A 13,346-nucleotide genomic window follows, 5' to 3' on the forward strand; every position below is an offset into this window, starting at 1 on the left:
GCTAATGTTGGCTGTGCTATTTAGCCAGCTCGCTAAGTTTACAAGGGTGTGACTATAGCTGTAGCCACAATAATCCAGGTAGTTACATTTTTTCTGTATACTTTTATTTTACGCACAGAGGTCCAGTCGGGTTTAGTTAAACAGATATGTGGGTTTAGACTGGTTTCAAGCCTAACTAAAGTTGAAGTCGGAAGTTTACATACACCTTGCCAAATACATTTAAACTCAGTTTTTCACAATTTCTGACATTTAATCCTGGTTAAAATTCCCTGTTTTAGGTCAGTTAGGATCACCACTTTATTTTAAGAATGTGTCAGAATAACAGTAGAGAGAATTATTTATTTCCGCTTGTATTTCTTTCATCACATTCCCAGTGGGTCAGAAGTTTACAAACCCTCAATTAGTATTTAGTAGCATTGCCTTTAAATTGTTTAACTTGGGTCAAATGTTTCAGGTAGCCTTCCACAAGCTTCCCACAATAAGTTGGGTGAATTTTGGCCCATTCCTCCTGACAGAGCTGGTGTAACTGAGTCAGGCTTGTAGGCCTCCTTGCTTGCACAAACTTTTTCAGTTCTGCCCACAAATGTTCTATAGGATTGAGGTCAGGGCTTTGTGATGGCCATTCTAATACTTTGACTTTGTTGTCCTTATAAGCCATTTTGCCACAACTTTGGAAGTATGCTTGGGGTCATTGTCCATTTGGAAGACCCATTTGCGACCAAGCTTTAACTTCCTGACTGATGTCTTGAGATGTTGCTTCAATATATCCACTTAATTTTCCTACCTCATGATGCCATCTATTTTGTGAGGTGCACCAGTCCCTCCTGCAGCAAAGCACCCCCACAACATGATGCTGCCACCCTCATGCTTCACGGTTGGGATGGTGTTCTTCGGCTTGCAAGCCTCTCCCTTTTTCCTCCAAACATAACAATGGTCATTATGGCCAAACGGTTCTATTTTTGTTTCATCAGACCAGAGGACATTTCTCCAAAAAGTACGGTCTAAGTCCCCATGTGCAGTTGCAAGCCGTAGTCTGGCTTTTTTATGGCGGTTTTGGAGCAGTGGCTTCTTCCTTGCTGAGCGGCCTTTCAGGTTATGTCAATTATAGGACTCATTTTACTGTGAACATAGATAATTTTGTACCTGTTTCCTCCAGCATCTTCACAAGGTCCTTTGCTGTTGTTCTGGGATTGATTTGCACTTTTCGCACCAAATTACGTTCATCTCTAGGAGACAGAACGTGTCTCCTTTCTGAGCGGTATGACGGCTGCGTGGTCCCATGGTGTTTATGCTTGCGTACTATTGTTTGTACAGATGAACGTGGTACCTTCAGGCGTTTGGAAATGGCTCCCAAGGATGAACCAGACTTGTGGAGGTCTACAATTCTTTTTCTGAGGTATTGGCTGATTTCTTTTGATTTCCCATGATGTCAAGCAAAGAGGCACTGAGTTTGAAGGTAGGCCTTGAAATACATCCACAGGTACAACTCCAATTGACTCAAATGATGTCAATTAGCCTATCAGAAGCTTCTAAAGCCATGACATCATTTTCTGAAATCCAAGCTGTTTGAAGGCACAGTCAACTAAGTGTATGTAAACTTCTGACCCACTCGAATTGTGAGAGTGAATTATAAGTGAAATAATCTGTCTGTAAACAATTGTTGGAAAAATGACTTGCCAAAACTATAGTTTGTTAACACGAATCCAAAAATAATGACAAAGAACCTGTAGTGGAGGCTTCATTAGATGCAGAAAAAGCTTTTGATTGCATAGAATGGAACTACCTGTTTGAAGTTTTACAGAGGATGAATATTGGACCTAAGTATGTAGGTCTGATTAGATTCCGCTGTGTGCGGCCACTTGGAGACACCAGTTAGACCTTTCATTCAAACCCTTGTAATATTTTTTTTCTTATCTTGCACCTACTCCAAAATGTCAATTAATATTCTTATTATGTTACTGAGTGTATCCAGAGTATTTTCAGATTTTGATATTGACAAATGCTGTGAAAAGTATAGTAAATGTAAAATGCACATACAAACAACAGTGTAATGTTTGGATTCAATCTCATTTCCCCATAATCTCCAAAGTGTTCTCTCTCAATTGCTACCTTGGTCATGCATATGCTTTTTATAATTATTCTGTTGGAAACATAACTATCCATATAGGCCAATTTCCACTGGTGTACGGGGTTAAGGGCTTCCACCATTTGAAGTAGTAAACTGGGTGGGGATTCCTATTGATTGGGAGTGATCAGCCAATGATCAGAACATTGTATTCTTCTTCAAATTGTGTTGCCTATGGTTTGTAAATGGCATTAAGCAACAACACAAAAATATCACTGCCATTTAGCAGTCACAATAAATTAAATGACACACAATATTTGGTTCAGGATCCAGCACTGCATGTGGCAGTAAATCACCAATATAAACTTTATGTGTGGACTTGAACTCTAGTCTAGTTTTAGTCACAGCCATTTTTAATTTAATATTTTGTTAATAACTAAAACTATCAGTGGACTTGAACTCTAGTCTAGTTTTAGTCACAGCCATTTTAGTCACATAATAGTCAGTGCATTTATTTCTGTAAAATATTGACTATTTAGGCTACCTCTAACTTCTAACAAGTATTTTTCGTCATAGTTATTGTTGACAAAATTAACACTGAATGGCACAGATACAAAGATGAGTCCTCTGTTTATGTGGGTGGAATCCAATTATTATATTTGAATGAGAAAACTCCACTGTATTAACACAGTCTGGAATTTGTTCTATGTCATGTATCCAATAACAGGCCGTCTTTGGGTCAACAATGATTATTTCAGTTAAATATATGTAAATTAAGAAAGTTACATGTATTAATATTGTTGTCATTGCCTCCCACCACCCCAGGCCTGCCTGGTCCTCCAGGTCCCTCTGGGGAAAGAGGGTTCCCAGGGTTGCCCGGCCCCAAGGGGTCTCAAGGTAGGGACGGACCTGTGGGCAGGCAGGGAGAGAACGGGCCCAGAGGACCACCAGGTAACAGGAACCATATTAACCCTTTATAATCCGTGTTAATGCCTCAGGAAGTGTTGTTTTGCTATATGTTGATGTTTGACATCAAATCACAATTTATTTCAAGTGCATTTAACAAAGTCACAACACACTTTACAGAAAGAAAAAATAAGAAAAATAATAATGAATACTTAAAAACAAACATGGTTGAACGGTTTGAATTGGTCCAACTACTGAACTTGTCTCTTCCTGTCTTCTACATTCCAGGTCTCAAAGGTGAACAAGGTATGTTCATGTTTGTTTTATCATTGCATTTGAGTCCTACTGTTGCAATGTGCTAATGCCCTCAACAGCGATGTGTGTTTCACCCCATTACATCAAAATAAAATGTTATTTGTCACATGCGCCAAATACAACAGGTATTTTACAGTGAAATGTTTATGCAGTTTTAAGAAGAAAAAAAAGTGTTAAAGTATTTACTCAAATAAACTGAAGTAAAAAAAAATATATAAAAAAAAATAAATAAGAAAAATAGAAAAATAACCAATAATTAAGGAGCAAAAAACATTACAGCAGCGAGGCTATAAACAGAGAGTACCGGTACAGAGTCAATATGCCGGGGCTCCGGTTAGTCAAGGTAATTGAGGTAATATGTCCATGTAGACAAACAAAGAGTTGCAGCAGCGTAAAAAATGGGTGTGGACAATGCAAATAGTCAGGGTAGCCATTTGATGAGCTGTTCAGGAGTCTTATAGCTTGGGGGTAGAAGCTGTTAAGAAGCCTTTTGGATCTAGACATGGCGCTCCGGTACCGCTTGCCGTGTGTTAGCAAAGAGAACACTCTATGGCTAGGGTAGCTGGATTCTTTGGCAATTTTTTGGGCCTTCCTCTGACCCCGCCTGGTATAGAGGTCCTGGATGGCAGGAAGCTTGGCCCCAGTGATGTACTGGGCCGTATGCATTACCGTCTGTAGTGCCTTGCAGTCGGAGGCCGAGTAGTTGCCATACCAGGCGGTGATGCAACCAGTCAGGATGCTCTCAATGTTGCAGATGTAGAACCACTTAAGGATCTGAGGACCCATGCCAAATCTTTTCATTCTCCTGAGGGGGAATAGGCATTGTCATGCCCTCTTCTTGACTGTGTTGGTGTGTTTGGACACTAAGGAACTTGAAGCTCTCAACCTGCTCCACTACAGCCCCGTCGCTGAGAAGGGGGGCGTGCTCGGTCCTCCTTTTCCTGTTGTCCACAATCATCTCCTTTGTCACGTTGATGGAGAGATTGTTGTCCTGACACCACACTGCCAGATCTTTGACCTCCTCCCTATAGGTTGTCTCATGACAGTGATCAGGCCTACCACTGTTGTGTTGTCGGAAAACTTAATGATGGTGTTGGAGTCGAGTACAGGATAGGACTGAGCAGGCACCCAGGACGGGCCGCCGTGTTGAGGATCAGCATGGCAGATGTGTTGTTACCTACCCTTACCACCTGGAGGTGGCCCATCAGGAAGTCCAGGATCCAGTTGCAGAGGGAGGGGTTTAGTCTCAGGGTCCTTAGCTTAGTGATGAGTTTTGAGTGCACTATGGTGTTGAACGTTGAGCTGTAGTCAATGAATAGCGTTCTCACGTAGGTGTTCCTTTTGTCCAGGTGGGAAAGGGCAGTGTGGAGTGCAATAGAGATTTCATAATCTGTGAATCTGTTGGGGCGGTATGCAAATTGTGTCTAGGGTTTCTGGGATAATGGTGTTGATGTGAGCCATGACCAGCCTGTCAAAGCACTTCATGGCTACAAACATAAGTGCAATGGGTCAGTAGTTGTTTAGGCAGGTAACCTTGGTGTTCTTGGGCACAGGACTATGGTGGTCTGCTTGAAACATGTTGGTTTTACAGACTCGGTCAGGGACATGTTGAAAATGTCAGTAAAGACACTTGCCAGTTGGTCAGCGCATGTTCGGAGTACACGTCCTTGTAATCCGTCTGACTCCGCGGCCTTGTGAATGTTTACCTGTTTAAAGGTCTTACTCACATCGGCTACGGAGAGCGTGACAGTCGTCCGTAACAGCTGATGCTCTCATGCATGCTTCAGTGTTGCTTGCTTCAAAGCGAGCATAGAAGTTACTTAGCTCGTCTGGTAGGCTTGTGTCACTGGGCAGCTCGCGGCTGTGCTCCCCTTTGTTGTCCGTAATAGTTTGCAAGCCCTGCTACATCCGACAAGCGTTGTTGATGCTTTGCCTGTTTGATGGTTCGTCGGAGGGCATAGCCGGATTTATTATAAGCACCCGGGTTAGAATCCTTCTCCTTGAAAGCGGCAGCTCTACCCTTTAGCTCAGTACAGATGTTGCCTGTAATCCATGACTTCTGGTTGGGGTATGTATGTACGGTCACTGTGGGGACGATGTCATCGATGCACTTATTGATGAAGCCAGTGACTGATGTGGTGTACTCCTCAATGCCATCGGAAGAATCCTGAAACATATTCCAGTCTGTGCTAGCAAAACAGTCCCGTAGCTTAGCATCTGCGTCATTTGACCTTTTCCTTATTGAGCGAGTACGCGTCTCTGTGTGTTGTCTAAAGGTGGTCTAGAGTTTTTTTCTCTCTGGTTCCACATGTAACATGCTGGTAGAAATTAGGTAAAGCGTTAAAGTCCCCGCCCACTAGGAGCGCCATCTCTGGATGAGAATTTTATTCTTTGCTTATGGCCTTATACAGCTTGTTGAGTGCCGTCTTAGTGCCAGCATCGGTTTGTGGTGGTAAATAGACAGCTACGAAAAATATAGATGAAAACTCTCTTCGTAAATAGTGTGGTCTACAGGTTCATGAAATACTCTACCTCAGGCGAGAAAAACCTTGAGACTTCCTTAATATTAGATTTCGTGCACCAGCTGTTATTTACAAATAGACACCAGACCCTTGTCTTACCAGAGGCAGCTGTTCAATCTTGCCGATGGACCGAAAACCCAGCTAGCTGTTAGTTATCCATGTCGTTGTTCAGCCACAGACTCAGTGAAACATAAGACAGTTTTTAATGTCCCGTTGGTAGGATAGTCTTGATCGGAGCTCATCCATTTTGTAATCCAATGATTGCACATTGGCTAAAAGGACTGATGGTAGAGGGGGATTACTCACACACTGTCGGATCCTTACAAGGCTTCTCGCTATGTTCCCTACACTTTATTTACCTTGCCATTTTGTCTGTAATGAACCGTGAAAATAGATTTCCTCATGTCAGAACAATGAAATATCATATATGGTGTAGATAATAATCATGTTCTCCCTCTACTCCTGCTGGGTTATTTTCGGAGACTTTGATGTGATTTTGCCCGCAGGTATGCCAGGTGCTGATGCCAACGTGCCCAAGCTCTCCTTCTCTGCAGCTCTCACCTACCCCGTGCTCAACGCTGGCACCATCGTCTTCGACAAGATCTTTGTCAACGAGGGAGAGTTCTATGACCCGCGGACAGGTACTGAATTTGTATTTGTATTTATTTTTGATCCCCATTAGCTGCTGCCAAGGCTACTCTTCCTGGGGTCCGGCAAAATGAAGGCAGTTATACAATTTTAAAAACTTTACATAACATTCATTACAGAATACACAACACGCTAAGTGTCTGCCCTCAGGCCCATACTCCACTACCACATATCTACAACGCAAAATCCATGTCTACGTGTTTGTATAGTGTGTATGTTATCATGTGTTTGTATGCTTGTGTCTCTGCCTATGTTTTTGTTACTTCACAGTCCCCGCTGTTCCTTAAGGTGCATTTTTACTTGCTTTTTAATAGAAAGGCATTGTTGTTTTTTGGGTTGAAGAAGTATACACAAACATGATCAGTGCATACTACTGATGCCAATGTATACTGTGAGTTCAATCTGCATGTGAAGCAGTGGAGGTTCCTCAGAGGAGGAAGGTTAAACATTAAAATAGTGAAACATTAAAAAAGTTATTATTTTTAGATAAAACTATACTAAAAATATTCACGTCACCAAATAACTGATTTAAACACACTGTTTTGCAATGGTCTACAGTAGCCTCAACAGCACCCTCTAGGCTAGCACCATGGTGTAGACGGAGGACAGCTATTATCTGTCCTCCTCTGGGAACATTGACTTCAGTACAAAACCTAGGAGGCTCATGGTTCTCACCCAATTCCATAGACTTACACAGTAATTATGACAACTTCCAGAGGACGTCCTCCAACCTATCAGAGCTCTTGCAGCATGAACTGACATGATGTCCATCCAATTAAAGGATAAAATAATTAATCTAGTACTGAAAGCATAAACTATAGCTAGCTAGCACTGCAGTGTTGTGAGTAGTTGACTCAAAGAGAGAGAAAGAGAATAGTTGAACAGTTTTGAACAAATTCATTTCTTCAAAAATTAAGGAAAAGCAGCAGAGAGAGATCGTTGTATTTTTTTTCTTTCTCTTGGCTTACCTTTCACTTACTTAGCTAATGCAGCTAATTTAGTCTACTCAACAAACTGACTCAAACAGAGAGGAATGCTATGTATATTAGCTAGCTAGCTAAGGCTATCCAATACTGCAACTCTTCAAAGTCAAAGTCAGCTTTTGGTTTTCAAAATGTATTGCCACCTGGGATCGCCGGTGTAACTGCTAAACTTCTTGCTGTACACTGTACTGCATGAATGTACACATGGATTGGATTGTGCGTTTACTAACGTGTTAGTTCTAGTTTGTTGACTATGATGTTAGCTTATATGGTGACAACGATGTAGGCTCTGTGGTGGTTATGGTATGAAGGTTTGTCTTGGAGAGGTTTTTGCACCTGGTCACAGACAGTTGTTGTGTTGCGCACTGAGGTCAACAAGCAAAATGAAAAGGTGAGAGGAGGAGAGCGGGTAGATGTGATAAGGAATTATACAACAAGCAAAGTGATTATGCTGTATGTGGCTGCTATGAAAGTGAACTGTGTGCGGGTGATCAGGGGTGTATTCATTCCACCGATTCTGTTGCAAAAAGTCTTAAATTTAAGCAAACGGAACGATATGGGGAGGGACCTACCTGAATTTGTCCAGTAGAAACTGGGAGGGACCTACCTGAATTTGTCCAGTAGAAACTGGACAAACTGGACAGTAGAAACTGAAAACGTTCCCGTTTTGCAACTGTTTGGACTAATGATTACACCCCAGATCAGCTGGATGCCGGCACGTGTGTGCAAGGTGGTATTGAATGTGTCACTGTCTTTCACCTTGATTATTTCAATTTGTCTCTCGACCTGTGCACCTACTTTATAAACGTTCATTTGTAGGCTAGGTTGTAGTAACCTCATGATGGGTATAGGGCAAATTCTAGTATCATGTAGTATCCTAAACCTATCAAAGTTACATTGAGCTGGGTGAATGAAATATGAATGACAGTCATCAAATATGCTGTAATAGAAATAAGAAAGATCGTCCTCCCTAATCTTAAACGGCACTGACCGTAAACATTAACCTCCTACTCACAATGTACAGTAAGTAGCTAGTTAGTTACATCATTGTTTTAGTTCATGTAGAATGAGCTAACTTTCAAACCAAGTCATAACCCTGAACGGGCAACTGTTATTGCCATCAACATCAGTGGAGTATGCTAAGCTAACTCTAACCTTTCCCTCTCTGTTTCTGTATTCCCCAGGCATCTTCACAGCGCCCATTGATGGACGCTACTTCTTCAGCGCCATCCTGACGGGCCACAAGAACGAGAAGATCGAGGCGGTGCTGTCCAAGTCCAACTACGGTATGGCCCGGGTAGACTCCGGGGGATACCAGCCAGAGGGCCTGGAGAACAAGCCAGTGGCTGAGGCCAAGATCAACCCTGGCTCCCTGGCCGTGTTCAACATCATCCTTCCCCTCCAGGTTGGAGACACAGTCTGCATTGACCTCGTCATGGGCAAGCTGGCCCACTCCGTAGAGCCTCTCACCATTTTCAATGGAATGCTTCTGTATGAACAGATGTGAGCCAACGGGACAGCATCCCCTAGGCTCTCAAGCTGGAACAAGGGAGAGGAAGGGAGGGAGGGAAGAGGAAAGTGAGAAAGAAGAGAGGGGTTGGGGTTGGTCCCCTCCGGAGCAATTTAGTCTCACGGTTTTATTTGACAACTGCATTTGAAAGCAAAATGATCAGTCCAGAGAATGAGGTTAGAATGACTTTATATCGACTCGCGAAACATGGGAATGAAAGAGAACTAGGAGACGACGACAATGACAGAAAAGTGTTGTGTTTTTTCCTCCGCGTGTCATTCCTGGCCCTCTGATGTTTGAGACCTGATGAACTGCTTGAAAAAACATAGGATATACTGTAGACTGCGCAGCAGCAGACTGAGTGATGTTTAGCTTGCCCAGCATTTGGAGAAGTGTTTTCACAACGAATTTGTACTACTGCAGGATTTTTATATGTTTATTAGAGTCTCCGTCTCCTTATTACTCACTCCAGGCATGGGGCTCGGAGTACAGTAGTCCTTCATGCACCAATACCGACCATAAGGTCTCCTTGACATCCCACGTACCCCTTTGCTGCAAAGTGTTTCCCTGCCATGGAGCCAGACCCACAGTCAAGGTCTGAGGTTAACCTTAAGTAGTTAACCTTAATAACCAGGAATGAGAAATTAATTTCTTGATTTTCTCTAGTTGTTTTCTATTGAGATGAATTCACACATTTTGTGAATGTTTTTATATTACTGTGCACTTTTCTATCTCCTTGTATGTGTGTTCTGGTCTTTATACCCTGTAATGCCTTTGGCCCAGTGAATCCAAAGTTTGCCTGTGTGGATATTATTTTAAAGCTTCAGTACCTTATACTGACGGGTTCCAAAGCGTTTTCTGTGCCGTCCGTCACTTACCTAAAGCCTTCCGAAATGTCTGTGATACTCCAGATGAATGAAAGAATGTTCCTAGCTCAAACCCCAGCCTTAAGCCACAACCAAGTAGGAATTTACCTCAACCAGAGGGAAACGCTGCCTTACACCACAGTACAGTAGGACCAAATGGGCTATAGCCCCTTTATTACATCAGTAGGGTTGCAAAAATCTGCAACATTTCCCCAAATTCCCAGGTTTTCCAGAAATCCTGGTTGGAGGATACCAGATGTCCTTCTTGTTCCCTCCTGATTCCAGGAATCTTCTAACCAGGATTTTTGGAATACCTTGGAATTTTGGGCAAGTTTTTTTCAACAAATGACAACCCATTTTCTCTTCAACCTTACACATACCAGATGCGATGTAGAAGACAACGATATCAGAACAGCATCAGGACGTTATTAACCAGTGCATTAGGTTGGTAGGCTATTGGAGCATATGTTTATGTGTTCTTTACTTGGAAATTCAGCTTACAGATGATCAAATCAGACCTGGATTCAAATCAAATCAAAAAGCTGTGTATTTGAGTATTTTCTAATAATGTGGCCTGAATCAACTACTTCTATTGGAAGTATTTGAAGGTATTTTCAAATAATTTCCAAAAAATAGCCTACTATTTGAAAGAACTATCAAATACTATTTTCAAATACCTGGGTTAAATGCATCGGAGTATATATTTGAGTCACTGACTGTGTCCGAATATCCATACCTGCATCCTAAATTGTAGGCCGTTTGAGTATGCGAAAAAAAAGTGTAATATTATGCGACATTTCGAAAATCAAGTATTGTTTAAATGCCAGGATGTTATTCTCATTTTGTCTCTTCATCTAGTAGAATTCGATGCACACTTTTCCACAATGCATTGGAAGAGGTGGGTTGCGAGTGATAGGCCCTCGTTCCCTTCAAGTAGCCAAATAACAAAACCAGACTACTTAATTGGGCAGATGCAGAATAGCGAAGCTTCTGCGGTGGTGTTCAAATGATAACTTTTTTGTAGATTTCTGTTTTCGTATTCGAAAGGGTTTCTTATTCTCTTGGCCTTCGTCAGCGCTTTTAAAGTAAATACTAAACCATCTTTTGATCTCTGAATGTCTGGGCACCGGGGACTCGGGATGTGGCTGCGTTATTGATGTCATGTTAATCTGTCCTTTTGATTTCAACATATGGATTGTTTTAGTTTTGTAGACTAGGTTACCGATTTTATTATTTATTTTATGGGTCAAGCCTTTGCAGTCATTCTTATCTCGTTCCCAATGATCAGTGTTTTAGTTTATTATGTTGCTGTCCAGCGGTTCTGAATTCGCAATGCACCCGACTGTCCACATTGTTCTGTGCAATAGTCTTTTGATTTGAACATCTGAAGAGTTTTGGTGTGTGTACTAGGCTATTTGATTTAATTTATATATGTTACAGCACTTTGGTTTCACTATTATTTTGAAATGGAACCAAATGATCTATTTCTGTCTTCAGTCTTTTTTAAATAGGATAGATGGGTGATATGGGCTACGATATAGGTTGAATGTGATAGCCTGAGTAGGCCTATAACTCCATTCCTATTTTATTCAGAGTTTAGAAAAATTAATACAATTGGAAATAAGCTATTATCAGGCTTGTAATGCGATACGTCTATTGAAAAAAATCCACCCTCATTTGGCCCCGCCCCACCTTCTCAGCCAGTCAGGAGCCGCTACTGCGTTGCGGCCGTGGCATACTTTTTACTAAACGGTACGTGCTAAATAGTATGCAGTTTAAGTATGTAGTACGCTAGTATGGGTATTCAGACACAGCCAGTGTATTTGAGAATTTTCAAATACATGCCAGTACTTTCCAAGTGTATTTCCAAATACCTTCCAATATTCAACTACTTGTCTTTTCAAATAAAACATATCTGAATACTTACTTCGAAATGTATGTGAAAGTAATTGAGACATTTGAAATAGTATTTGAACCCAGAACTGGATCAATGGATACCAACATGTTTCGCAGAGATGTACACCATTACAATCAAATACATGGAGTTTTATAAAAAAATATCACTATTGGAAGACGCTGTATTTAGTTGAGAAGTTGCAATATTGCTTCCCTGTGCCTTTGAGTATTTATCCACTTCAATCAATCAATCAAATGTATTTATAAAGCCCTTTTTACTTCAGCCGATGTCACAAAGTGCTTGCTCCTATCTGACCTCTGTGCCTGTTATTGCTAAAGGAATCGGTTTACTCAATCTATGAAGTAAGTCATCAATAACTGGTTATACCACATGCCAATGAAAGCAATGCTAGGTATTTAAGGTCTTCTTTTCCAACCTGTTACCTTGAATGTGTGATTTGGCGACACGTGGTTCAAATAAAGATATTACATTTTACACAGCCCTGCCCTCTCCATAGGAGTTTCGGATTCACTCGCTGCTCAGAGGGTTATGAATCTAATCTAGTGGGAAAGGAGTGAGAAAGGTGACGATGTCATGTTTTGTGATGTCATCTGTCTAGTTTGAGCAGACCTCTCGGTTCTTTGCCCTCGTGTGATTGCTTAAATTAATATTTCTTAAAAGGCAGCGATCCAAATGCTGTGATTTATTAAATACAGTATATCGTACGGAATCAAGTATTTCCATATCTAGAAGAATTTACCATTTGACTTATTAGGCCATTTGGAACTTGTTTGATACATTTTTATTCCTGCACGCGAATAAACATGGCATTTTGCGTCTCTCTCGGCCCGTGCTGTGAAGGCTGAGAAAGAAACAGTGTAGCGCCTTGCCATTTTCCAGTCTGCAAGCCAAAAAGAGAGAGTCATTGGAGATCTCCCTATGAATTAATGGAAAGAATAACATCTCACAGCTGTCCATCAACGGACACAGATGTCTAATTTATGATGAACAAAGTACCTTTCGTTTCTCCTGCTTCGAGCTGGGACGGGACTTCGTCAAGTTCTGGATGTCTGGACAGAGAGATGGAAGGAGGAACAACTACTGCCTTTCCTCTCACCGACTCCAGGGAATACAACTTTATCCATGTTTTCCCCAGTTTTCCTTTCTTCTTCTTCATTAGATTTCCGCTGTCCTTTATCTGTGTAATGAGCTCAGGTTTTGACCTCTAAAAACCTGCCGTTCCGATGCCGGATTGTCTCCTCCGGTTGGATTGAGAGAACCTGGAAGGGCCTGAGCTGCTGGTCTATATCAGGAATCAAGGTAAGACCCAGATGCAGACTGTCGAAGTAACACTGTTTATTGTAGCAACAGGGGCAGGCAAAGACAGGTTAAGGCAGGCAGGGGTCGAAAATCCAGGTTAAGGCAAAGGTACAGGACGGCAGGTGGACTCAGGGTCAGGGACAGGCACGGTTCAGTAATCCAGAGGTGGAGCAAAGGTACTGGACGGCAAGCTCATGGTCAGGCAGAGAGGTCAGGCGGGGGGGTACAGGGTCAGGACAGGCAAAGGTCAAAACTGGGAGGACTAGCAAAGAGAGGCTGGGAAACGATATGAGCTGATAGGGAAAACGCTGGTA

At 41.9% G+C, this 13,346-nt stretch overlaps 1 protein-coding gene across 1 annotated transcript in view; it reads left to right on the top strand.

Moving 5' to 3' along the window:
* LOC120060529 (EMILIN-1-like) overlaps positions 1-12,212 on the top strand; it is a 69,893-nt gene extending 57,681 nt beyond the window's left edge. The window contains exons 6-9 of the mRNA XM_039009913.1: positions 2,891-3,016; positions 3,260-3,277; positions 6,315-6,449; positions 8,624-12,212. Coding sequence (XP_038865841.1) covers positions 2,891-3,016; positions 3,260-3,277; positions 6,315-6,449; positions 8,624-8,946 — 602 coding nt within the window. The 3' untranslated portion in view covers positions 8,947-12,212. The remainder of the gene's footprint in view (positions 1-2,890; positions 3,017-3,259; positions 3,278-6,314; positions 6,450-8,623) is intronic.
* The last annotated feature ends 1,134 nt before the right edge of the window (positions 12,213-13,346 follow it).

The sequence above is a fragment of the Salvelinus namaycush genome, chromosome 15 (genome assembly GCF_016432855.1).
Source record: "Salvelinus namaycush isolate Seneca chromosome 15, SaNama_1.0, whole genome shotgun sequence".
NCBI classification, from domain to species: Eukaryota; Metazoa; Chordata; class Actinopteri; order Salmoniformes; family Salmonidae; genus Salvelinus; species Salvelinus namaycush.